This window comes from Ictidomys tridecemlineatus, chromosome 4 (assembly GCF_052094955.1).
Source record: "Ictidomys tridecemlineatus isolate mIctTri1 chromosome 4, mIctTri1.hap1, whole genome shotgun sequence".
NCBI classification, from domain to species: Eukaryota; Metazoa; Chordata; class Mammalia; order Rodentia; family Sciuridae; genus Ictidomys; species Ictidomys tridecemlineatus.
Window position 1 is genome coordinate 31,999,474 of NC_135480.1, and position 25,714 is coordinate 32,025,187.

Below are 25,714 nucleotides of genomic sequence, written 5' to 3' on the forward strand. Positions count from 1 at the left end.
TTATTCTCATTTGACTTCTTTGCTGTTGAGAATCTAGACTAATTTGGTTTGGTTCGATATTTTAGGAAATGCTTTGCTAACACAATGGCGGATGCTTTTCCTGGAGCAAAATTAGTGAGGCCCAGGAACTGGGCTTTTTCTGAAATGCGTGGGATGAAAGATCAGGGTGTGAACTGTTTGCAGAAGGTGTTGCGCTCTCAAGTCGTAGAAGGAAAGCTGTTCTTGCCGCCTTGGTCCCTTCCTTCTTAAAGCATGTCTTGAGGCCATTTCTACTTTAGTCCACCTTGGAGCACCTGGCCAATCCAAAATTCCTAGCGAAACCGAAACCGCCCTTTTGGTCAAGAGAATCTGGGATCCGTGTCGTGCGGAGCAACCTTGAGCACACTCAAGGGGTTCCTCCACTCTAGGTCCTTTCAAAATGAAATTAGCAGTTTTTACTTAACGGATAATGGGACAGCTTAGTGTTGATCGCAGAGGTTCGTATTCTCCCACGGAGCCATCTCTGCTTAGCATACAGGTGCTACATTTTGCGAATCTCCGGGTCTGGTTTTTCATCTGTGAGAGAACAGAGTTGGGCAAACTTGAGCTTGGATCTGGGCAAGAGTTATACACCAGAGGTGCAGAAACATTGCCCTTCTCAGTGTTTGGGGTCAAAACACAGAAGGTACCAGCCCACCTAAATATCGCTGGGCCAGATAACAGCTCCACTGGCAGGCAGGTGTATGCTGTGAGCCTTGGGGATATGGGCTATTTGGAGAGGCTGGAGAAGCAACTGGGATCTAACCTCCTGGGGTCAAAAATACTGTTGTGTCATTATCTTTGTATTTGAGTCCTCTAGGGATTGGATTCAGATTTTTGAAACATGGGCTCTGTTGCTTGGATTTGGGTCCAGCCTTTTGCAGGCAGCTCTGTTTTCCTGATCCCATCAATCTGGTATGGGGAGCTGGGAGTGGTCACTACAAATCTGGGGAAAATCCAGATTCCTCTAGACAGTCCCAGCCGCCAAAAGAATAGAGAAAAATCACTTGAGGGACAAGGACCAGAAGGAGCAGGTGAATGCGAGTTTCCACCCTTACTGCACCTCCAGGGAAAAGCCCGGTGAAGAAGATATCCCTAGACTAAGGTCATATAGCTTGTAATCCAGTTTCTGCCTATGAGTTTTTGCTCCTAGTAAAAACGAATGGATCCAGCATGCCTATCCCTTGGGGCTCACTTGGCAATAGAAGCTGGGTTGGTATGTGAGAAGCTGCTACTTTGGGTAGGCAGCAAGGACGGGCCCTTGAGATTCCACATTTATTCCTTTGGTTTTTCAGGGTCCTGTGGCTGCCCCCAGGTATGCAAGGCCTAATCTGAGGCTTGGAAGGGAAAAGCAAAGATGCCAGCTCTCTCCAGAAAGGGTTACAATGGTGATCATAACTCCCAAGACCAAACTGCAGGCTCTTGGGCTTTGGTTACCTTCCCTCAAGCAGGACCATAGGCAAGGGCAATTGCTGATATTGCTGGCATCCGCTCACCCCCACCCCAAGCTTCTTATAAGCACTTTATTTTTCTTGTATTTCATAAATATAGCTGACATCTTCTAAATATTAATTTAGCAAACATCAACTGCCTACACTATGCCAGGCACTGAAGACTGAATGTTAAGACAATTAATGGCCTCAGGAACCTTTGCAAGAAGCTCACAGCCTGACACTGAAGGACACTTTTATTTCTGGATGAGAAAATTCAGGGGCTAAGAGATTAGGTGTGCAAGAGGTCTCTCAGGTTGTGATAGAGGTGGAGATTAAAGTGAGACTATTCTAGGGGTCTTTTCTAGAGATCTTGACCTCAGTGTGGAGTTTGATTTGTTCTGCTTAGTTGGACGAGCACTGAACTACTTGTAATGTGTGTGATGGTTGGAAAGTCTGTCCAGGTGTAAGTGGGAGTGAGGATTTTTCTAACCCCAGCCCAAAACAGGGTTAGGAAGGGAGGGAAAAAGAGAAGGGAGAAGAAAAGGGGAAAGAGAGAAAAGAGAAATGTTGCTTCCAGGCAGCTCTTGATCCCAAAGAACAAGCTCAGGACTAGGCCTTGGATCTCCAGGCTATTGCATGGGCACATGGTCAGAGGAATTACGCCCGAGGGTCAAAGCGCCCCCCTCTGGTCACACAGGACAGGGTATTTCTTGGGGGAAAGATGTTCCCAATCCCACTACCGCTGTGGTTATCACTTTCAGCCTCCTGAGCACCTTCCTGGCTGTCCATTCCATCCCTTAGCTTCCCCAGGGCTCCGCGGGCAAGGCAGTTCCCGGGATCCTCCGCAGCCGCGGGCGGGGGAGAGGGGTTCAGAGCGTGTCTCGCCTCTCCCAGCGGTCAAGGTTGCGCTCCCTTCCCGGGCCAGGACTAACCGTGGGAAAGGCGCTACCTTGGCTGCTAGGGCCTCTCCCTTCAAGGCCTGTACAAGGAGCCTTTGAACACGCTGCTCCTTCCCGGCTGCATCTGTCCCTCCTCCAGCCCCCGCCCCCGCTCTCCTCGCCCGCCCCGGCGCAGGGCCCGGGCACGGTGCGCCCTAATCAGCCCTGCGTCCGATAAGCTTCTAATTAAAACAGCCCTCCCTCAGCTCAGCAGGCGCTTTCATCACTGCCCCTCCCGGAGAACCCGAGGGGGTGGTGGTTCGAGACTGGTCTCTGCTGGCCGAGAGGTCGGTGTCCCGTCCGGGAAGGGGACTAGGGAGCCTCACGGGACACCAGCATCCCTGGGCCGGTGCGATTCTGGACCACGGAGTCGGTGCCGAAGCTGCACCCGGGGACCCGCAGCTCCTGCCGCACACTTACTGTTTGAGGACCCAGTCTCCCAAGACCGCGTGGGCCTCGGGTCACTGCCTGCTCATCAGCTCAGGAATGGAGAAGGGTTTGTCTATAGAAAATTTCTTTCTCGCTTTTATTTCCACCTCCTCCTCATTTAAAAAAAAAAAAAAAAAAAAAAAGCCCTTTCAGAAATTCGGTCTTCCCTCTGGGCAAAATGGGTACCCAGAGCCAAATTTCGTTTGTAAGCTGATTTGGAGGCCTCAAACGGCCAGGCCTCCGCTCCCTAAAAGAAGTTCCTGGAAGCCTAAGCGTGCTCACTCACGGCCAAGAGCTAACTAGAAGGGGGTTAACCTGTCCTTACTCAGCAGGCAAGAAATGGAGGGTTTCATGTAGATTATAAAAGCTGGTAGTTTCTTAAATCACCAATCTTTGGCACCAATCTTTGCCTGACCTATACCATCCGGGTGATTCCAATTCGTTCCCTCCTTCCATCCCTCTCTGAAACACCACGGAAGGGAGCTGTGTTTTATTGCCACATAGTGAACAAAAGAGACTCGATTTGGGGGGAGTGGGGGGAGGGTGGATGACTGTGTTCCAAAGATGGAGGTAATTGGCCTCCAATCCCTGTCCTGATCAAGTCTTCTTGGACACTTGTTGCAGAATCTTGATCATCCCCGGGGAATTGGAACCGTTTGCCCTGCCTCAGTCCTGGGAATTTTATGAAGTTTGAAGATCCAGAGCACGTTGAAAAGACCTGGGGCTGGCTTGTAGTGGCCAATGTAAATGTCCTGCCCCACTTCCTTGCCAATTGTTTTGAACCTCAGGTCACAGCCTTCAGAGCTTGAGCATAGATGAAAGGTCTCAGGAGTGACCTTTAGCAAGGATATTTTCTCCCTGGGGACACCAACAATTTTCAAAAAGCGGGTGGATTGAATAGGTTTAAAGCAAATTTAATAACAGCATAAAAGCCTACATTTTCCAACTGAGACACCACATTCCTTTTCTCATCTTTGAGGGACACGAAGAACGTGATAGTTTCTCGGTAGACAAGCTGGGCACTGCCATGGAGGGAAAGGGAGATATATTACCAGGTATATAGTACCACCTTGAAAGAACCCCATTTTTTGGTCGGTGGTGTGAGGGAGTTGCCAGGTGGATCAAGAGAGGTAGGGGGACATGGGTCTGGGGTTAAGGTTTCCGGGCCGACTTTCCCCCTCTCACTTCCCCCGCCCCAGCTTTCCCTAGGGCCCAGGGTGTCCTGGTGTCGGTTGTGCAGCCCAGACAGATAACATGACTCGGTAATTACTCCCCCCATTTAAAACGCAGGCCGTTTAACTGGCTCCGAGTAATTAATGAAAGTTGGTGCGCGGGCCCCTGATTTACAGCTCAGAGTCAATGCGGGGTCAGCCCAGCAGATTCATTTCGCTCGCCCATGCTGCCCCAGCGCGAGAACCGCGGTTTGTTTTGGGGGGAGAACAACTTTCTCCGCCCAGCAGGCGACAGGTTTTTATACCTGATCTGCCGTCGGAGGTTCGGTTTAGAAGCGACAGTCACAGTGGAAGATAAAAGCATAAGCAGATTGGGAAACAGCGGGAAACTCGGCGTTTGGGCTGGGAATGAATGGGGAGCCTGTTGGAGATCCTTCTCCAGGATTTGGGCCTCGGCTTCCTTTGGGCAGGTGGAGCGGAATTATATCCTCTGCCGTGAACCCGAATTCAGTGGTGAGGCATCCCTCCGCCCTGATTCTGGTTCAGATCCAGGGTCTCTACCTCCCCAAGAGCTTCGCTGATCCTGAGCTTGTCTTCTCGGCCTCTCCTGCAGGATACAGCACAGTCACCTTCGACGGGACGCCCAGCTACGGTCACACGCCCTCGCACCATGCCGCGCAGTTCCCCAATCATTCCTTCAAGCACGAGGACCCCATGGGCCAGCAGGGATCTCTGGGTAAGCCGGTGTCGGCGATGATGTGTGTGGGTCTTTACACGCTTTTTCTAGACAATTGCCCCTTTCTCGGAATTTTCAACCTATAGCAAGTTGGGGAAGAGAAAAGAGGACATCCAAAGGAATCTTAGGAATAATTAGACAAATTTCATCATTTAGAACGATGGTCTCTCCTTCCATCCCCAGTGCGTTAAGTAAAGCGCTGCTCAACCAAGTCTACGTTTGTCCCGAGAGCTTTTTCGGGCCACGCATTGACTGCTATGGGAAGGTAAAGCTTTTAGCTTGCTACAATCTGGGCGGCCTCAATGATCACGCCCCAGAATGCAGGCCCCAGTGCCCTCAGCTCAGCATGCCCTGTCCCCTACCCGCTGTCCATAGCACTCGTGGGGTGCGCTCAAACTGCTGTCTTTGGCTCTCTCGTCAGGCGAGCAGCAGTATTCCGTGCCGCCCCCGGTTTACGGCTGCCATACCCCCACCGACAGCTGCACGGGGAGCCAGGCCCTGCTGCTGAGGACGCCCTACAGCAGGTAAGAAGTTGCTGAGCAGTGTGATGGGTCCTGGGAACTCTCCAGGTGGCGGGAACATCAGACACCGGGCAGCACTGACTGCAGGCATGCAGGGTTCTGGAGTCAAAAGACCCCTTCACCTTTCTACCTGGCCAAAAAGCAAATCTCCCTCGTCTCCTGGTTGTTTTTTGTTTTGGATATAAATGAGGGCAACTGCTGTATGGAACTAAAGAAGAAGGAGCGCCACTTCCAGAGAAGTTATTTTTTAAAAGACTCTTTCCTGGGAGTTTTATAACTTCCTCGATACTAAAGATTGAACAGGGAGTCCATCCCTCTCTATTCTTCCCCTTCACCCGCTGGCCACACTGGCCAGAATACTTAGACGGCACTTACGGTGGTCCACATCCTTCTCTCCACCCAACCAACTAGACTTTTGGCCTGCAATGCTTTGTAAGCGTCTTTCCCAGCATCGTCCTGGCTGTGCGCCGGGGCACGACCCCAGCATGGGTGCCACAAGATGATCGGGTCATACGTAGCGGGGCCTGGCGTGTGCCTTGCTCCAGCCCGCAACACCGTCTTGCTCTTCGCTGGAGGCAAAAGACCAGCCCCCCTTTCTAAGCTCCTCCCCCGAGGCCCTTTATCCTTCTCTTCCCCCAAATTTATTTTTCAACTTTGGGTGAACTTGGCCGGCATCCCGCGTCCCTGATAGGGTTGCCTAGTAACTGTGGCGCACACCCGGGCCTGCGCTGGGCGGGAAGGTGGGGCGGGGGCAGGAAAGTGTCCTCGCTGCTGCCCTTGTGGCCCAGGATTGGGCGCGCATTACCTCATAGCCTCCCCTTCCCCGGGTGCTGCGGGGATCCTGACACCGACTGCCCCCAAACCCATCCCCATCCTCCCTCCCCTCCGCGCGCAGACCCGGGGCTGACGTCAAGGGAAGGAGGTAGTGAGGTAATGAAGGAAGGAAAAGCGCCTGTCTTGGGAGATTGGGTGGGGGAATGGCCGCGCCTGGGGACCTCCCGTCAGGCAGGTGGAGGAGGGGCGCGTCCTTGTTATTGAGTATGCAGCAGCGCATCCCAATGTCCCAGCTGCACTTCTGAGATTGTGCCTGGGACTGGTCTGACTCTCTCACCCCGGAGATCATTTCCTAAAAGTTTCTAGAAAGGTATAAGGTCGCGCTTCTTCTGTTTCTGACGCCTGAAGAACGCGGACTTAAAACCTTTACTTTTTATTTGAAAATTTGACATATCTAATCAGATCTTTTGATGGAGGGGAAGTTGGGAGAAGCAGAGAAATGGATGAAGGTCACACTGAGGCCAATAGTCACACCTGCACACCCTGCTTTTGCTCCCTCCCTAGCTAGAAACCATTTTTGTTCTGGCATCACAGACCAGCAGACCCACCTTCTACCCCAAGCCTGCCATCTAGGCCTCCTCTTGGTGGTCAAGTCACTGAATGGTTACAGAATTCACATCCATTCTGTGCTGAAACCCCTTACCTTAGCAGAACTGTGGCACTTGGGCCATTGACATCCTTCTTAAGCTGCTTGCTCCTGTTTATTGCCGGGGTGTCATTGCTGTTATTTTAGTAGCTGTAAGGGGACCAGTTGGAATAGTTCCCTATGGGAACACCTTGGCCCACCTCTCTCTCCTTGGCACCATGTGGAGTTTCCCCCAAGTCACACCCCAGGCTACAGGAAGATTCTGGTATAGGAGTGGGCATTGTTGACGAAGGCTCCATATCTCCTTGGGATTTGAGGACTAGGAGGTGTTGATGTCTTTCGCAGTAGTGATGATCTGCTACATGCATATCCCTTGCTCCTCTTTCTGCCAAGCCTGGACTCTGTGGGACTCTAGGAGGGGGCCCATCAGAGAAGCTGAGCAGCCGAAACAGAAGAGTCCCAGGATGAAGTAATCACAACCAGTGGTTTAATGGTAGTTCTCCAAACCACATCCCTGAGGTGGATTTTGATTTAGGGCTGAATTTGTGACTACTGTGGAAGTAGACAGGTCATTCAGATGTTTTTGTTTGTTTGTTGTTCTCCTCCTCTTTTTTTAAAAAACTTTTTTGGTGTTGGAAATTGAATCCAGGGCCTTGATCATGTTAAGCACATGCTCTACCACTAAGCACACCCCTAGTCCCTGGTTGTATTTTATATACAAATTTCCTTCCTTCCTTCCTTCTTTCATTCCCTTCTTTCTTTTGTCCTCCTTCCCTCCCTTCTTTTTGGTACCAGGGATTGAACCCAGGGACACTCAGCCACTAAGCCACATCCCTAGCCCCTTTTTATTTTTTATTTTGAGACAGGGTCTTGCTAAGTTGCTTAGGGACTCACTAAATTGCTGAAACTGGCTTCAAACTTGTGATCCTCCTGCCTCAGCCTCCTGAGCTGCTGTGATTATAGGCGTGTGCTTCGTGCCTGGCAAATTTTCACATTTTCGAATCCGGCTTCTAATTGGTCACTATAGAAAGCAATTTTGTTAGATTCATCTTTTAGAAATATATGAAGACCACTAGAAGAAGATGTTCTTCTTTCTATGTAATTATGAAACTTTCTTTGGTTTTGTTTTTACATGAATTCTATCCTACAGTTTTCTTCTGTTGTAGAAATTTCCTCAGAAACATCTCAAAAAAGAATCTGTGACCCCTGTAGGAAAAGAGTTTGCTCCCTTAAAGTATGTGCTTTTGAATCTTTGACGTTCCAGCCAACCTAAATTCACAACATTGCCAATCACTTTTCCAAATCATGTCCCTCCCATGTACTAATGATGAATGGATAGGTAAATGGATGTTTTACAACTGGGCCTGTGCACCAGCATTACTATAGTTATATGGTTTTTTCTTTCCTATTCTAAAATAAATTTGAAGGGTATTTAAATGCTTTTGTGAATGCCATGTTTGAAAAACATAGAAAATAAGATGAAATTTTAATTGTCCAATGGCTTACCTTTTGAATTTTATATATTCACTAGTTCTTTCTCCTAGTCCCTGGGTCCATTCCTTTTTCTTTCTAAAATTGGGGCCTCTTGGGAAAGACTTGCTTGTGTCTTGTCTGCTTTGTTGCATTTGACCCCCTGAGGCAGACTGCTCAGCTTTTCCCCACCATTTCCTCTCCCCTCCCCCACACAAAGCTTTTGTCTCCCCAGACTTGGACTCTTCTTTTTCTTTTCAACCTGAAATGGTGGCAGTGGTATATATCTGATATGAAATAAGCAGTGTACACTGTGAGTTTACTTTGAGAAATCTCAAGAAGTTCCCCTTCTTTCTTTGTCCCTTGCATAATTCTCTCCTCTCTCTCAGGTAACAGATCTGAGAAGTTACAGCTGCTCACATTATTGTGTGAATATGAACAGCAATGAATAGAAAATAGCCCTACTCAACTCACAGGAAGTGATTGGAAATGGTTTCCCTTATCCATCTGTCCTAGGCCCCTGGCCCCCTAATACTAAGGTGGGCAATTTTGTCTAAACATCACCAAAGCTTCTGAAACCACATGCTGGCCTTTATGGAACCCAGTGACCACAGCTGGATGAAAGCATGATTCCTTATAATAAGCCATGCTAGTTGTGTGCTGTTGGGCACTCTGCCAAGGGCTTCTTCAGTTCCCTCATTTAGCCTTTCTGACTACTCATGACAAAATTAGACTCAATTAGATGTTCTCAAGGTTATACAGTAAGTGAGAATTGGAACCAGGATTTGATTCTCAGTCTTTCTGTGCTCTGGATCACCAAGTATTGCTGGACCACTCAGTGTTCTTTGTCTGGATAATTCCCTTATACTTACTTCCATGCCTGCACCTTTTGCTGGTAAATAATAAGAGCAAATGCTTATGTAGATTTACTGGGCACCAGGTCTCATTGTAAGCACCTTACAAATCCTGACTTCTTTAATCCCCATAAAAACAAGTCAAGGTCAGCAATGGGTTATCACTCCCATTTTACAGAGGAAGAAGCTGAGGCCCTGAGAGGTGAACCTCCCCAGTGTGACACAGTAAGGGATAGATTTGTTGTTCAGATTCAAGTAGTGAGCTTTCAGAATCCATCCTCCTGCCCTCTGCACCCATGTGGATAATTGCCATTCTCTTTTTGAAGATGGCATTTGTCCTGGGTCTTACTGGAAGACTTTATCCCCCACAGTTGTGAAAGCCTTTTACAATCCCTAGAAAGCTCTTAGTGGCTCAGGGGGCAGCATTTTTCTTGGTGAATACTGTTAGAAGTGGACTTGAGCTTTCTCCTGAAATCCTAACTCACAAAACAGCTGTCTTTCAAACTCCAGACCACTCCATCTCTCATTACCAATGGGCATGAACTACTGGGGAGAAACTCAGTACAGGCACCTAAAGAATTCCAGGGCATGGACCTTTCTGTCCATTCATCTGACCCAGGAGGACTGACTACTTTGTGCTTGTCCAGAAGCAAGGTCCCAGGAAGGGCAGACCCCATTGATGTCCAGCGGGTAGCGGGTGGATAGTGAAGTCCAACCTCTGAATATCACCTCACCAGGCAGCCAGCTGAACCTTCCCTTCTTTCTTCCCTTGCTCCATCTTCTCCAGTCCTCTTCTCTCTCTTTTGCTTGCTGTCCTTGGAGCCCTTACTGCGCCTACTTCATGAATTGATCCTCTGAGCTGTTTTGAAAAGTTCTGGACTTTAAAGCATATTCCCATTCACACCGATTTTTAAAAAGACATTCTGTGTTTTTTTTCTCTTTTATTCCTTTATTAGCTTTGTGTATCTTTCTTTAGCTACTGTGCTGGATAAATGAGGATATATCCATTTCCTCTATTTTGGCCCTTTATCAGGTAATACTGCTTCAACTCTGGAAGTATACTGCCTTTCATATGAGACAAACCTCCATGGCAGCCATAGGGGTTCTGTGGAATCTCAGCATCGGCAGGTCAATGGGAAGTGCACCACTCACCATTTGGGTTGGCCTCCGACTTAGACATAAATCAGATGACAACCGGTGCTTAAGAAAATAAAGGCATAATTAATAACGTCTCTTTTCATGTGCACCCATGTGAGTGTTACTTGGTGTTTTCACCTAGTACAATACTACCTATTTGCTTTCCACACAGGTAGGCAAAATGGAAGATCTCAAATACTTTGTCTGATGGTAGATAGTGTTATCAAAGCCACAGGCTTGAACTGAGCTTGTCTCCAGGGATAAGGAAAAACCAGTTCCAAATATTTCTGTTAATTTTTGTGCTGACCAAGTGTTTATTAATAAAAATCACACCCCCAGTGGGGTTTTCTCTTGGTTAGCTGGAGAGCTTGAGAGAAATTATAATACCAAGAAAGTGACTATGAAATAATTATTCACTATAGCCTGCTGGGCAGAAAGTTCAGGCAGGCAGCTTCCAAGATGCTTTGGAGGGAAGAGAGCAGGAAAGGGCCATGTGGATGTCTGCATGCAGCCTTAGCATGAAACTTGGTTAATAGGTAGAGGTAAACCAGCAGAGGCCTTTCCCTTAGTATGGAACAGGGCCATGATAGCAGAAACTGGAAAACATCATGAATTCATATCACAGAAACCAGTTATCTCAACTTTTTTTTTTTATCCAGTGGGGGAAACTTTTCTAGTACCAAGATGCTACTTTGCAAACAGCTAGCAATCATGTGGCAAAAGAAATCCTAATCTCAGCAAGGCTGAAAGATTCTGGTCCAGTGGTGACATGAACCTTTCTTTCTTGTCCTGCCCAACATAGTAAACACTTATGATGCAAAATGTGCTCGGATCACACGTGCGTTTGAAGAGTGGGGGAGTCCTGGTCTAGATAATAGCTAAGTTTTTTTTTTTTTTTTCCTGCCTTTCTTTTTGTGCAGAGGTCGAGAACTCAGTAATACTGCAGTCCAGGCCAAAACAAACTCTATATGATGTACTACTGATTTCCTTTTAAGTTCCCTTTTTTGCTAAGACTGACTTCCTTTTATTTTACTCCAACTTGCATTAATCCCAGTTATAGTAGTTTCTTTCCTCTCTCCCTTGCTTCTAACTTCAAACATTTTTTTTAACATAGGAAACAAGTGATTTTTTTTTTTTTAAAGATCTACTTTAAAAAATAAAGGATCTTGTGACTTTGGAATATATTTTGGCAGCCTGCAGTTTCAGAGTTCACTTTCAAACAGAGTTAAAGCTGAAATGCCTACGTGACCACCATTGTGGTCACCGTGAGCCAAACTACCTGCTTATCTGATCTCCTCTGGGAATGAGATAGTCGACACCTACAGTGGTTATTTAATAATTAGAGGTTTTATTTGCGAGAGGCCATAAATTCCCTGAACAGTGCTATCTCTTTCTGTGCACTTCCATGATGAGAGCTGGGTGTTGACTGATTGCCCAAGGAGATCAGAGCCCAAGCATGCTTAGGCCTGGTATTTTTAGCCCAAGTTCACATTCTGTCCTCTCTCCGGCAGCAGTTATTGTTACTGTTGTCATTGACTTCCATAGGAAAGGTTGTGCCAGCCAGGCCGACTGACCAAGCCACCACGGAGCCCCAGCCAGCAGAAGGCAGGATGTGGTTAAAACAGCTCCGATCCTATCTCAGGAAACCTATTAGTAGCTTGGGGATTTTCTGGAAGTCCTTCTCTCCCATCCGATATCCCCACCTCCTGTCCCCTTCTCGGGGTTTGCAGGCTGAGCTTACAGGACAACTTGAATCACAAAGTGGGGTTCCTCTTGGAACCTTAGTTCACTGAAGCGGATGCCTGGGCATCTTTCACCATTGTGCCTTCCTGGGGACGGAGTTGGTCAGAACATTCCCTGGAGCATGTTCTCTTCGATCTCCAGATTCTTGTCTGTATTATTTAGTGGTAGTGAGAGGACTAGGCTTAGAGGTCAAGTAATACCTGGGGGACATCAAGCATGCCAGCACTAGGCACTTTTCGGAGTCCCAGTTCTCATCTCATAAATGGAGGTCATAATTATGCTGATGTCACAAAATTGTTATGCGTGTTACTGAGGATGTATGTAAGTGCTATGCAAATTTTGATAGGTTAGAAGAGATTCAATTATATTAATTATCTGTATCATCTTAAAAGAGCCATTTCTTTTAAAAAAAAAAACATTTTTAGTTGTACATGGGCACAATACTTTTATTTATTTATTTATTTATGTGGTGCTGAGGATTGAACCCAGGGCCTTACACATGCAAGGCAAGCACTCTACCACTGAGCCATAACCCCAGCTTCCATTGCTTTCTTTGAGCCTCAGAATATCCCCATAAAAGTTAGACTGACAGATCAATATTCCCATTTAATGGATCAGAATATTGAGGTCCAGAGAACTGAACTGTGCTTTGCTTAATGTCCCCAAACTTATAAGAACCACCATCCAATGGAAACACAATGCAAGTTATTCATGTAATTTAAAATTTGCCATTATGCACCTTAAAACCAATTATAATAAGAACATATAAAATTAATTTTGAAATGTTATAGTTAACACTTTAGCCCAATCTAGCCCAAATCTTATTTCAGTGTATGGCACTGGCCATAGTTCCAGTGCTCAGTAGCCACATGTGGCTGGTAGCTATCCTATTGGACAATGCAGAAAAGAGCATTTATTAAGCAATCACTAGGAAGATACATACACATTTAAGACACAGACCCTGTATTTGAGAAAGTTTGCATTCTGGGGACCAAGGAAATGGCCTTAAAACATTTTTTTTCTTGTTATCCTCCTATGTGGAGACCCTTTGGAATCAGTGGGACTGTGCTTTTAAGTCTGAGAAAGTTTCTGAATCATAAAGTTAGATATTTTGGGTTTGCACATAAACTTCTGTCACTCATCATCTTTTCCCATCATATTCTTCATCTTATGCAAAGATTAAATAATTTCAGAAAGATCCCACATCCCCAAAGGGCCTAGAAAAATTGTCAGCTGGGGCTGAGTGATTTTAGTTGGTGAACAATTTTTTAAAAATTAGTGACAAAAATATAGAGCTACCTGGGGAATACAATGCCTGTTGGCTGAGATTAATGGCAAGATTAATAAATGGATTGCTTGATGAAAAGGTGCAGGAGAACAAAAACCAGTGGAAAGATTGTGGAGGAGGCCGCTTATTAATGAACTGTCAGCCCAAAGAAAGTTCAAGAAACTCTCCTGTGGTAAATGCGGCAGGCTGGCACTTCTAATAAAAGTTGGGGTCCTTCAGGAATTAATTACACCAGCCTTACAGCAAGAATTTGTGGAATTGCGAAATGTAGTGGCACAGACCAGCACGGGCTGCTGTTGCAAACAGGGAAGCTGCAGGAGAAAGTAATCATTTTTTTCATTGATATGTAGGATATTGTAGTAGCATAATAGCCATTTGGACATGGGGATGAATGATGGGGTCCAGATATACGCTGACTAATGAAATTATGCATACTTGGAGTTTGAAGTCACTTCACTTTTCATATGCAAAATTCCCTCCTGCAATCTGATTTCCTTCTTATCCCATGTGCCCAACACCAAGGAGTTCCAAATAATTTGCAGAGTGATTATATGTGAGTCAGATGGACTCCACCATGATTTATCAAGCTATGCAGAGGGAGCCCAGTATTCATTTATTCCATGTTGCTGGAATTTCTCTTATCCCTCCACAAGTCCCTAGTTCAGTTGGCCTGAGCAAACCCTCTCTGAATTAAAAATTAGTGTTGCAACGGAAAGGAATGCCATGACAAGACGGAGATTGTCCAGGATTTGGGATCTGATATCACACGGTAGATATTGAAGGCTGCTTATCTTCTTTCACTTCTGCCACGAAGGTAGAGTGAACATTTTCTCCTGTAATGTGTTTAGACGTGAGGTTTCCAGACAAATCATTAATCTCTAGGGTCTCTGGTTTCATAATTAACTATTTCAGTTCTGGCCTCAATTTATTCTCAATAGGTCTTAGTAATTCAGATTTCTGGTAATTGATTTATATGCTGATTTTCTTAGGAATAAGATAAACATAAAGGAGAAAGAAAGGCTTTTGATTGGTTTGCATGGTGGTGTGTTTTTTCTTTTGGGAATCTTAATGTAAATCATTGGCTGCTTTTTTTTTTTTTTTTAAAAACTCCATTTGACTCGTACCAGGATTATAAAATTTATATAGAGAATAATTCCTTCAGCTGAGCACAAAGTTTATCATCCTCTTTCTTTGGCTTGTCACATCCTTGTGTGTTAGGTCATCTATCACCCATCACTCGGACTTTTCAGGCCCTCATAATCCACATGATACTTATCCTTTTGATTAAAACAACTTAATGGCCTTTTCACGAATAATTAATCTGCTGCCTTTTGACTCTCAGCTCCAGGCTTTTAACTTTAATGTTGAGTTATCCAGCCTGTGTTGCCTTTCAAAGTTTCCCTCCCTTCAGTCTCTTCTCCTCCAAGGTTTAATACCTCTTTAGAAATGCCAGTGTCTGCTATACTAAGGTTTTGTAAAAAGCTTCCAAATTACCCTCACATCCCTTCTGCTGTGTGTGAAGTGAATAACTGTTCAGAAATCAGTGGGATGGAATGAAAATAATTTCAGACACACATATTCTGTCATTCTGGAAAATTCAGAGGCTTGCACTGTAAAGACAGATTAAAACTCCATTGCTTTTGAAGACAATCGTATTTGTGCGTGTGAGTGTGCATGTGCACTGTGCATGGTTATATGTTTCTAACTCTGGATGTTTTCCAACAGTGACAATTTATATCAGATGACCTCCCAGCTTGAATGCATGACCTGGAATCAGATGAACTTAGGAGCCACCTTAAAGGGGTAAGGTTTTTATTCCATTGCCCTTTAACAGCGACTTCTACCTATTCAAGTCATTTAAAAGGTGCTTGTAACTTACAAAGGGCGTACAGTTTTAGAAAAATGTAGCATTAAAATGTTTTCTTCTGTCCTCCAGTTGGTGGGCTGTGTTCATTAAATTTTCAAAAACACAAACGGGATATTTTGTCTGGACTAAGGGAATTGAGAATATTGGAGACATTTAATATGGTCTCTCCTTGTTGAATGTTTTAAAATTCTGCAAGGTTGTGTCCATGCAGCCTTGTTTAATGTTAATATTTGGCTAGCAGCATCACAGATGTTAACCATTATACTATCTTATCCAAGAAATGCTTTGCATGTAAAAAATCCAGAATCCAAATTACTATCTGTGTGAGGATGATTTGGAAAATCCAAAGTCAGATGTGCTCATACCTAATTGCACCAACAGGTTTTGCTCACACACAATATACAGCCACCATAGAGAAAGAGTTCAGTTGCCGAACATAGGAGCTTCTCCTTGCACCTAAAAATGAAGGAAGGATGGAACACAGGTGGGTGGGGCTGGCTTTCAGCAATAAAAGAACTCACTTTGTTTTCTAATAAGTCTTGAGGAGCTGGCAGTAGGATACCACACTCATGAAGTGCTTGTGATGTGGCAGGTACTTTCCTAGGTTACCTTGGCTTCTCTCCTAACAGACTTATGAGGTGTAGGTACTGTAGTTACCTGTTTTATAAGCTCAGAGAGTCACGTAACTTCCCAGGTTCACATCCTACTAAGTGGTCGTGCTGGGATTCCAAGTCCAGATCTGTCCAGAGATTTCCAAAGCCCAGGCTCTGTCCAGCCTCTCTCTAGTGCCTTCGAAATCCCACCACTGGCCTAGTGGGATTAGGGACTTAGTTCAGCACTCTTGATGAGTCAGCTAGCATCAATGTCTCTGTGTATTCCATGGTTTCTCATTAGAATCTGGGATCAGGGGGGCTTTCCAGAGCCCCCATGCTCCATTCCCCATTCCCACCTCTTCTTCTCTTCTAGAGTTGCTACTGGGAGCTCCAGCTCAGTGAAATGGACAGAAGGGCAGAGCAAGTGAGTGATCAATGGCCTTGTTGACTGACGTCTGGGGCAATGCAGGAGTTAGGACTGACATGGGTAATCAGGGAGCAGATGGGGGGTGGGAAAATATATCCCTACTCCCCACCTCTTCATGTTTATCATAGACGTGCTACAGGTCAAATGGAGGTGGAAATGTTTCTTCTCAGCATACTCCTGGAAAATATATATATATATATATATATTTTTTTTTTTGGTACCAAGGATTGAACCCAGGGGTGCATAACCACTGAGCCACATACCCAGCCCTTTTTATTTTTTATTTAGAGATAGGGTCTCACTAAGTTGCTTAGGGCCTCACAAGTTGCTAAGGCTGGCTTTGAACTTACAGTCCTGCTGCCTCAGCCTTCTGAGCCACTGGGATTATAGGCGTGTGCCACTGTGCCTGGCTGGGGAAATAATTTTTAAAAATCATGCAGCAAGAACTCTGTTCATTTCTTTGTGAGTGTCACAAAACACCAAATTTGTGACATTACCCATGTTAGATTAGTCAAGTCTTTCAGTCTTAACTTGGGTAAACTTGCTTTTCTCTATTTACCTTTGAATCTCCCAAGGAGAACTTAGTTTTTACTCTAAATCTGTGGCCAGGCTTTGTGAAGACTTTTTTTTTTTTTCATTCGCAAACATTTGTGTCTTCCTCAGCTTTATACCTGCACCCTGGGGCATTTCTGTGGCTATTTTGTTTTGTTTTATTTTCTCTGCTGAAACACCAGTCAGGTTGCATCTTTCTTCCTTCTTTCGTTGGCTCAGTTCTGTTTTTTGGATCATCCTTCAGCGATCAACTTCTAAGATTTACTCTCAGATCTTTCTCCCCACCCCCACCCCAATTTTTCTGCTCTTGTATCCAAATCTCTACTTCCTCTCTCTGGATTCCAAAGTAGAAAGCCTTCTGTTGCTTTGGATTCTTCTCTTCCCACTTCCATCCAAGGGGCAGCTGACAATTTTAGCCTTCTGTCCTCCTCTGCTGCCAGCTTCTTTTACATTTCTTGGCTTTTCGGGTCCCACCCTGTATTTCTGAATTCCTTCCTTTCCTTCTCTCTACTCAGAACTTAGTAACTCTTCTCATATTAAATGCCAACAACAGACAGAACATGAGTGCCAAGTGAGAAGTATGTTTCAATTTTTAGAATTTCTGCATGCTGGACTACAGGGTTGGTTGGTTGGTTTAATTACAAAAATTACAGATAAGGAATCTTGGCATGGTTTGAATCCTGATCTTTCCAGAGTTGAGATAATTTTGATACTTTTAAAGGTCTCCAGATATGTGATATTAGTCACTAACTGGGGAGTCAGAAATTATAATATAAGCATGAAGCACAAAGTGCAAATAGTTTTTGTTCAATCTTGTGTAAGAGGAAAAAAACTAGAAGTTTTCATTGATTGGCTACTTACATCTTGGAAGGATTTCTGAAGTTAAATTTTTTAATACAATCTTTATTTAGAAAGCTATAGAACAAGGATCCAATGGCCCCAATGTATAGTCCCATATAAAACAAAAAATTACAATTGTCTAATTTTCTTTTTCTTTTTTCTCCTTTTTTTTTTTTTTTGGTACCAGGGATTGAACTCAGGGAACTTAACCCCTAAGCCATATCCCCAGCCCTTTTTATTTTTCAGTTTTGAGACAGGGACTCACTAAGTTGCTGAGGGCCTCATTGAATTGCTGAGGCCAGCTTTCAACTTTCAATCCTCCTGCCTCAGCCTCCCGAGTTCCTGGGATTACAAGTGTGTACCTGTCAACAATTGTTTAATTTTTCTGACATCTTCTCTTACATGGTAGCTTTATCCCTTAGAACATATTTAAGTCAATTGATTTCTGCTTCCATTTTGTGAATTCCCACTTATTTAAGGGTACATATAGGGCTATACATGTTTTCTCTGATGACCTTACTACTGTCATCACCCCCTGCCCACCCCAAAGCTATGGTCATGTCCAGATGAGGCTGGAGAGACTAAGCCATTTAACCCAGTCCATGGAGTAAGTGGCAGAGCCATGTTGGAATTAGCTTCTTTCTGACTCTGGGACCTGGCCTTAGAGTTTCTTAGGCTTTCAGATTATGACCACAGTTAGAAATACCTTTTGCACTGAGCTCTAATAGACACACAAAGCACAAATTTTCACTAAACAGTAATTATCCTTATGATATGTTTTTGCTCTGCTGATCTTTTCAACTCTATTCCACATCATTTTAAAAAATACTGTCTGTGACATACTAGACTGATTTTACAGTGCACTGATGTGTCACAACTCCATTTTGCCTCTCTTTTTACTCTCAAAGGTGGTGACTCCTTAGCTCTTTCCTCTGAACCCATGAACAGCTGAGAACTGAATTTGGGTGGATCTTAAATTCCAGTAGAAAAATTGGCTTCTTCCCAGAAGAGACACAATCCAGGGTGGAGTCATTATTCCCTCTGATACTGAATTTACTTTCTTTTGCCATGATACAAACATTGTTAATATGGAAAAGACATTTGGGAAATGAAACGATACTTCATGAAGTAGAGAAAGACAACTTTTTGCTTTCATCCTTAACTAGTAGTATCCTGACATGGGAAAAATCATGGCAGCAAGCTAGAGCTATAACAGGAAAAACTAGCTTGTTGGGGGCAAGAGAATACCAGAGAGAACGTAGGGACTAAGTTGCTTAGGGCCTTGCTAACTTGCTGAGGCTGGTCTTGAACTTGTGATCCTCGTGTCTCAGATTCCTGAGTTGCTGGGATTACAGGCATTTGCCACCATGCCAGGCTTAGCATAATTTTAAAAAGACATAATTTCTATATCACTTGTGAAAATAAGGCATGCTTAATTTTTAATGAAATATTATATGCTTTAGATGAAATCCCTCTGAATACTTACTCATGTCTTCTTTCCTTGAAAGCTACTTAAAAAAAAAAAAAGTGACTCCAAAAAGAATAGTCTTGTTTCCTTGTGTCCTAAGCAAGTCCACGGAGACACCTTTATTAAATATCAGCAGCAGTGCTGGAATGGGTGAGGATAGGATTTTGAAGGAGAGGATGATATGGTAGGGAGTTGCTATTGCCTGCTGACTGAGTCCTTGTCCTCCTTCCTTTACTCATTTTCTCTCTCTCCATCTTTTTTTTTTTTTTTCTTTCTTCCTTTGGTGCTGGAGATTGAACCAGAGCCTCATGCACACCAGGCAAATGCTCTACCACTGACCACATCCCCACCCTGCCTTACTCATTTTCTGACTTCGGCTTGTAAGCTACTTTTATGACCTCAAATGGAAGAATCCCATGTTTCAATTTATGTCAGAAAGAAGGTACTGAAACCTTCTTTCATGAAACCACTTTCTGACACCCATAAAAAAGTGAAATTAGATTTTAAAAGCAGGTCCGTGGTGGGAGAAATTGCTGAGGAATTTTTGTAAGATTAATCTGCCTTTATGAATCCTATTCATGATGCCTTGTACTGTTAGCTTTTCATTTCTTTAAAAACATTTTCTATAGTATTCTTAAGGGTTGCTGATTTACAAAGGTTGCTAATAAGCCTTGGCTACCCTGTTGGCCTCTGTTTTGTCTCTTCTGAAGAAAATATCCTGCAAAATGGAGAAACACATCAACCTTGACTGTGGTCCAAGTTATTAAAGAGAGGAGGAAGTTACTCTGTGGGGACTGGGGTAGGGGGAGTGGGAAATGGAACACAATAGAAATGTAAAAGGAGCGCTGAGCAAAATGAATGTCCCTTCACTGCTCCAAGAAGTTCACAGGCTGTTGGGAACACACAGTATTTGACCTGAGGATGCTCGAAAGGAAAAAACGAGAAGACTCCCAGTGAGTGATGTATGGTGCAAACAAAGCTGTGCCTTTTGGTAGGGCCAAGGCTGTCGAATCTGGAGAAAATCCCCGCTAGACATGGTCTCATCCCTGAGAACCTGTGCCAAAAGAGATAGCCGAGCCTCTGGCCGGGAGCTCCACACGCAGCCCCGTGCCTTCCCTTGTGGGCTTGTGAACATAAGGTACCCGTCCTGGAGATTTACTTCTTGAAAGCAGATAGCCTGCTTTTAAGTGGCTGCTAGAGCTTGAGATGCAAAGCAAAGGTGGGGAGCCTCAGTTCTGGGAATCTCAGCAGTCCCGCGAACAGGCGCATTCCTGAGCGCACTCCTCCATCTCCACCCCAGCAGAAGGCTGTGGATTTCCCCCTTTGAAACAGCAACACGTGTGTCGTTGAAGCAGCTCTTTCTTTATTATTGTATGGGACTTAACTACCAGAAGGAATAATGGGCTCCTGTTCCATGGTGATGGAGCTGATGACCTAGTGCTACCCCCCCTCCATGCCCCCACTTAAGGAAGACTAATTCAGATGCTTCTTGGCCCTCATGTCTCACTTTCCTGCTGCTACTTTTACCTTCCCTGGCTGTTGGCCTTTCCCACCCTTTTTTTTTTTTCCTTGGGGCATGTATTCAACTAATGTATTTGTATTTATTAAGTAAGTAAGATATATAAATTATAGAACATTTAGAAAATACAATTATACAGGGAAGGAAATCACCCCACCCCCCAGTAACTTAAATCAAGCTATGAATGGTGGATAAAGGGGTGTGTGTGTCCCTCATGGGGAGAGGGGACATCAGATGAGGGAGGATATCTTCACCACCCAAAGGAGTATTTTGGAACTTCCTCTGGGCCCTTGTGAGACTATCTGCTCATCATTTATAAGAACAGATCATATCGTCTAGCTAGAAAAAATATTGATCTAGAATGCACACTGATAAAAAGTCATCCAGATGTTTCTTAGAAATAAGGGGCTACTGCCTCGTTTCATAAGAGTTCTTCTACCGAAAGTGAACAAGTTCATGTATTCTAGCTTTATTTCCATCTCTTAATTTTTAACACAAAGTCACAAAGGGAGTGCTTTATAGGCGAAGATGGTGACTTTATCCAAAATAAAAACAGCCTTTTTCCCCCTTTGATTAGAACAGTAGCACAGGCTTATCACTTAAAAAAAAAAATCACAGACAGTACCAAAACATAAAGAAGAAAAGAAAAGTCATCTGACATCTCACCACCCAGAGATAACCTCTTTGTTTTTAAAACATTTTGGTGTGTATTGAATCTGCAGAGAAAAAAAATTGCTAGAACCATTTATCTATTAACTATCTAACCTCTGGATGAATTAAGGGAAGGGGCAAAAGACTGAAGCAGGAGGCTGAGGCAGGGGGGTCGTGAGTTTAAAAAAAGCCAGCCTCAGCAACTTAGTGAAGTTAGCAAGACGCTGTCTCTAAATAAAGTATGAAAAAGGGCTGGGGATATGGCTTAGTGCTTAAGTGCCACTGGGTTCAGGGAATGAATGGGAGGAGGTGACCCAGAGGCATCATATGGAGACAACTCTTTCATAGAGTTCTGATGCAAAGGGGAACAAAAAAATGAGGTTCTAGTTGACTGAGGAAAAAAGATGGTAGATAGTAGGGTTTTTACTGTTTTGCTTTTACTTATTTTTTTTTTTATTTAAAAAGAGATGTCTGCTTGTTTGTTTGATGATGGGAATGATCAAAAAGAGGGAAAAATTGATGATGGGAGGGGATAGAATTGCTAGAACAAAGCGAGGTGAGAAGGAAGAGGCTCTGTAGGCAAGTGGGCTGGCTTTAGCCAGAAGCTGGTTCATATAGCAACTATATTCGTTTTGTGAGCATTCTTTGTTTATAAGAGTTCTTTAGCTTGTCATAGTACTAGAATTTTTTTCTCTGGTTTGTTTATATTTTAGCTATGACAATGGCTTTTTTCCTGTCAGAACTCTTAAAAATTTTGCAGTAAAAATTATGTTTTATTTCATAGCTTCAAGTTTTTGGCTTTGGTACCATATTTGAAAAGATTTTCCTACTCCAGCTTTTTTTTTTTTAGTATTATTTTATTTAATTTCAATATTTAAAAAATTAACATTTCACATTTAAACATTTAATTCATCCTGAATTTATTTGACTGTTGGATTCCAATTTGATTTATTTCCGAGAAACTATACAGTATACTGAGACCATTTTGAGCTATCCTTTCTTCCCTCCTTGCTTTCAGGTATTACCTTTACCAAAGACTAAATTCCTTGGATCCATTTCTAGACTCTTTATTTTCTTCTTTTGATCAGTCTGGCTTTTCTGCCAAGTATTAAGCTTCTTTGCTATAATTTCATAGTCTATTTTAATATCTGATATTAAAGTTCCCCCCAACATTGTCTACTTTTTCAAGGTATTTCTAGCTGTTAGCTCTTGAGGTTGTTGTTGTTGTTGTTATTATTATTATTGCTACTACTACTAGAGATGAGGGTCACAGTATGTTGCACAGACTGGTTTGTAACTCCTGGACTCAAGTGATCCTTTTGCCTCAGCCTCCTCAGTAGCAGGGACTAAAAACATGAGCCACTCATGCCTGACTCTCTTCTCTTTAAGATTATTTAATTTTGTTAATTTAAGAGAAATTTTTTATCAATACATTAATTGCAACAAATACACCGTATTAATTTGAGATGTTAATAATAGAGGAAAATTGATGTAGGGTCTATGAGGGCTCTGTTTTATCTTAGAAATTTCTCTACAAATCTAAAACTATTCTGAAGTAAGTTTATTAAAAAAAAAACTTAAATGTAAGTTTGGATGGATTAAAAATTAAAAATTAATTTTAAAAATTAATTTTGGAAGGCTGGGTATGGTGGCATATGCCTATAATCCCAGCAGTTTGGAAGACTGCGGCAGGAGGATCGTGAGTTCAAAGCCAGCCTCAGCAACTTAGCGAGACCCTGTCTCTAAATAAAATATTAAAAAGGGCTGTGGATGTAGCTCAGTGGTTAAGTGACCCTGGGTTCAAAACCCAGTACAAAAAAAAATTGATTTTGAAGTACGTTGACTTTTGAAAATTTTTGAATCCTTTCTTTAAGAACAAAACAGTTCTCAATATTTTTATGTCTTATTCTTTCAGATGCCCATGTGTAGAATTTCCTCCAAGACTTTAACAGTAATACCCCTGGTCTCAAAATCCCTTCAAGAATGAGTGTGATTCATTTGAATTTATTACAAAAGTTTTCCTTTGTTTGTTCACCTGGAATTAATTTATACCCGCCTCTTGGTGCTGGGGATCCAACCCAGGGCCTCGAGCATGCTAGGCAGACTCTCCACCACAGAGCTACATCTCCATCCCACTTGTGTTGTGAAAAGTCAGAGTTTGGAGCATGGAGCCAGCAGAAGTGTTGTATCTGCACAGATTCCTCACACCTGTGAGCCCCATTTCATTTGGGGAAACAAGAGAGGGTTTAGTCTTCAGAACGCTGTGCTTGATCCTGGGGTTTAGGAAGGAACTTTATTTTAAAAATGCAATTGAGTAGTTGGAGTAAATTTTCTCAGAAGAGGGTATGAGCAACCTGAGTGGGAACCTCTTAGAACCAGGCTACAAAGATCCTGCTCCATCTTTCCTGTGTGAGATGCAGGGTTCGTCTGTTATATAGATTTGGGACCCTGTTCTTAGGGGTGGAGCCAGCAATAATCTCTGGCCATAGAGTGAAAGCATTGAGAATCCAGAACCCAGTGAGTTAGATGAAACCAGGAAGTGGACGGACTAGCACCCCACTTCCAGTAAGACATCCAGATACTTCTATGATCTGATGGTGGGACCTTGGGTTCGTGAGTTCCTGTGTCTGTGTGTATTGATGTAAGAAAGAAAGTCATGTCTAAAAGTCTTATAAGCATGAAGGGCCAGAAAAGAGCATAGGGGTTGTTTTTTGGACTCTTCCCTCCAAACTGTTGTGGGAAACTAGATCTAAGAGGATACCTCAGCTCTGCCTTGAGGGTGAAATAGAAGGAAAAAGGTCAGTTGGGGGAGGTTTGTGAACCATTGCAAGCAGTGAGGAGGGCTTAATGGCTCGTGAGCCTGATTTGGCACTTAACCCACTCAGATTGTGGCTCCTATGAAATAGTGGCTGAGGACTAGGCTGCAAGGAAAGTGAAGACGAATGAGCCAGGACTATAAAGAAAGTTTCAAAAGAGGAATACAATAAGACTTTAGTAATAACAGCATGGTTGGAAGAAATGAGCATCCTCTAAAAGGTAATTTGGAGGGACCAGTACTCATTTACAGGTTTCATATTCTGATATGTTTTTGAAAAGAAAATACATTTACCTTTGAATATTAGATTGTGTATTATTATTATTATTATTTTTGGTCCCCAGGATTGAATTCAGGGGCACTCCACTGAGCCACATCCCTAGCCCTATTTTGTATTTTATTTAGACACAGGGTCTCACCGAGTTGCTTAACACCTTGATTTCGCTGAGGCTGACTTTGAATTCCTGGTCTTCCTGCCTCAGCTTCCAGAGCTGCTGGAATTATAGGTGTGTGCCACCATGCCTGGCTAGATTGCACATTATTAATCAGAACTTTGCAACAGGTGGCAGAATCCCAGTTGTAACTGGTGTGGATCAATGGGGTAATTTGGTAGGTTGTGGGTATTATATTTTAAAACCCTTGTCTGGATTCAGGGACTTAGTGTCATGAGAACACTGTTTCACTGTCTCTTGTCTGTTTTCCTCCATGCTGGTTGCCATCTCAGGCAACCTTGCTCCACTGTGGAAAAAGCAGTTTTGGTTTTAGCACCTACAGCCTGACAAGAAGAATGCCTCTCTATTGGTTCTTTTTCAACAATAGACTTAGGGAAAGGTCTTTGATTGGCTTGCAGTGGGTCATGTGACTGGAGAAAGTAGTGGTTGATTGGCCAGGTCTTAGTCTTGTACTCTCTTCTAGAGCCTGGGGTGGGGTTAAAGAGAGGAATTTCCAGGGACTGGGGTTGTGGTTCAGAGGTAGAGCGCCCCTAGCATGCGTGAGGCAAGGTGTTCCATCCTCAGCACCACACAAAATAAAGATGTTGTGTCCTAAATAAATATATATATATAGGAGTTTCCCTAAAAGGAACAGAGGGCTTTGTTACCAAGGAAAGTGGATGTGGGCGGGCATAACTAGAAATAGGCAATAGTTTTAAAAAGTCAGAGTTAGTGGAAGTGGGGTGAGTGCCCTTTCCCTCCAGATGTTTTGTAGCTCTGGGTGCCATAGGGATGCATGTGACATGGAGAGAATGGGAATGAAGAGCAAGCAGGCAGGGAGTCTGCTTTCCCAGGTTCCTAGGGAAAATGTTTAGTAAAAAAGCAAAATAGAAGCATTGCCGTAGTGTAGTTTTTAATGAAAAATGACTAAAATACATTGTTTTAGTCCAAAGTAACAGATGCATCTTTTTCTTAAGGTCTAAACTGAAATGAAACACCTGGGGACAGACAGAGGGTAAACTGTCCCAAGTTAAAAAAAACAAACCAGATTCTCTCCTGTAGACTATTTTTGAGGAAATTTGATATCTATGAGTTATTAGAAAACAGACATTGAGTGTGTGTTTAAACTCATTCAAGTTTAACTTCGTTGTTTTATTTTAGGTTTTTACTTTCTGTGCTGGCTTAGTAAAAGAAACTTTATCTTTCTCCTTTTATGTGCCCAGAGCACATGTTCAGTAGACTGTACCATGATCTGGATTGAAGAGCTTGGTGTCTCTGGCTTTGGGCCTCTATCCCTTGTATTTCCTGTAGACAGGTAGTTAGTTCTGGAAGCTTGGTTTAGACTTGGGGTTCTTACAGCTGCTGCTGCTCCTCCTCCTCCTCCTCCTCCTC

General features: G+C 43.6%; 1 protein-coding gene across 7 annotated transcripts in view; it reads left to right on the forward strand.

Moving 5' to 3' along the window:
* Wt1 (WT1 transcription factor) overlaps window positions 1-25,714 on the forward strand; it is a 47,400-nt gene that overhangs the window by 1,417 nt on the left and 20,269 nt on the right. For 2 of the 7 annotated variants that reach the window (XM_078046282.1, XM_005327443.4), the window contains exons 2-5: window positions 4,604-4,726; window positions 5,148-5,250; window positions 14,885-14,962; window positions 15,993-16,043. In XM_078046282.1, the coding sequence (XP_077902408.1) occupies window positions 4,604-4,726; window positions 5,148-5,250; window positions 14,885-14,962; window positions 15,993-16,043 (355 nt within the window). Of the gene's footprint in view, window positions 1-2,606; window positions 2,886-4,603; window positions 4,727-5,147; window positions 5,251-14,884; window positions 14,963-15,992; window positions 16,044-25,714 lie in introns of those variants that run through there. The other 5 variants (XM_040284552.2, XM_078046284.1, XM_021727845.3 and 2 more) reach the window with 4 other exon arrangements.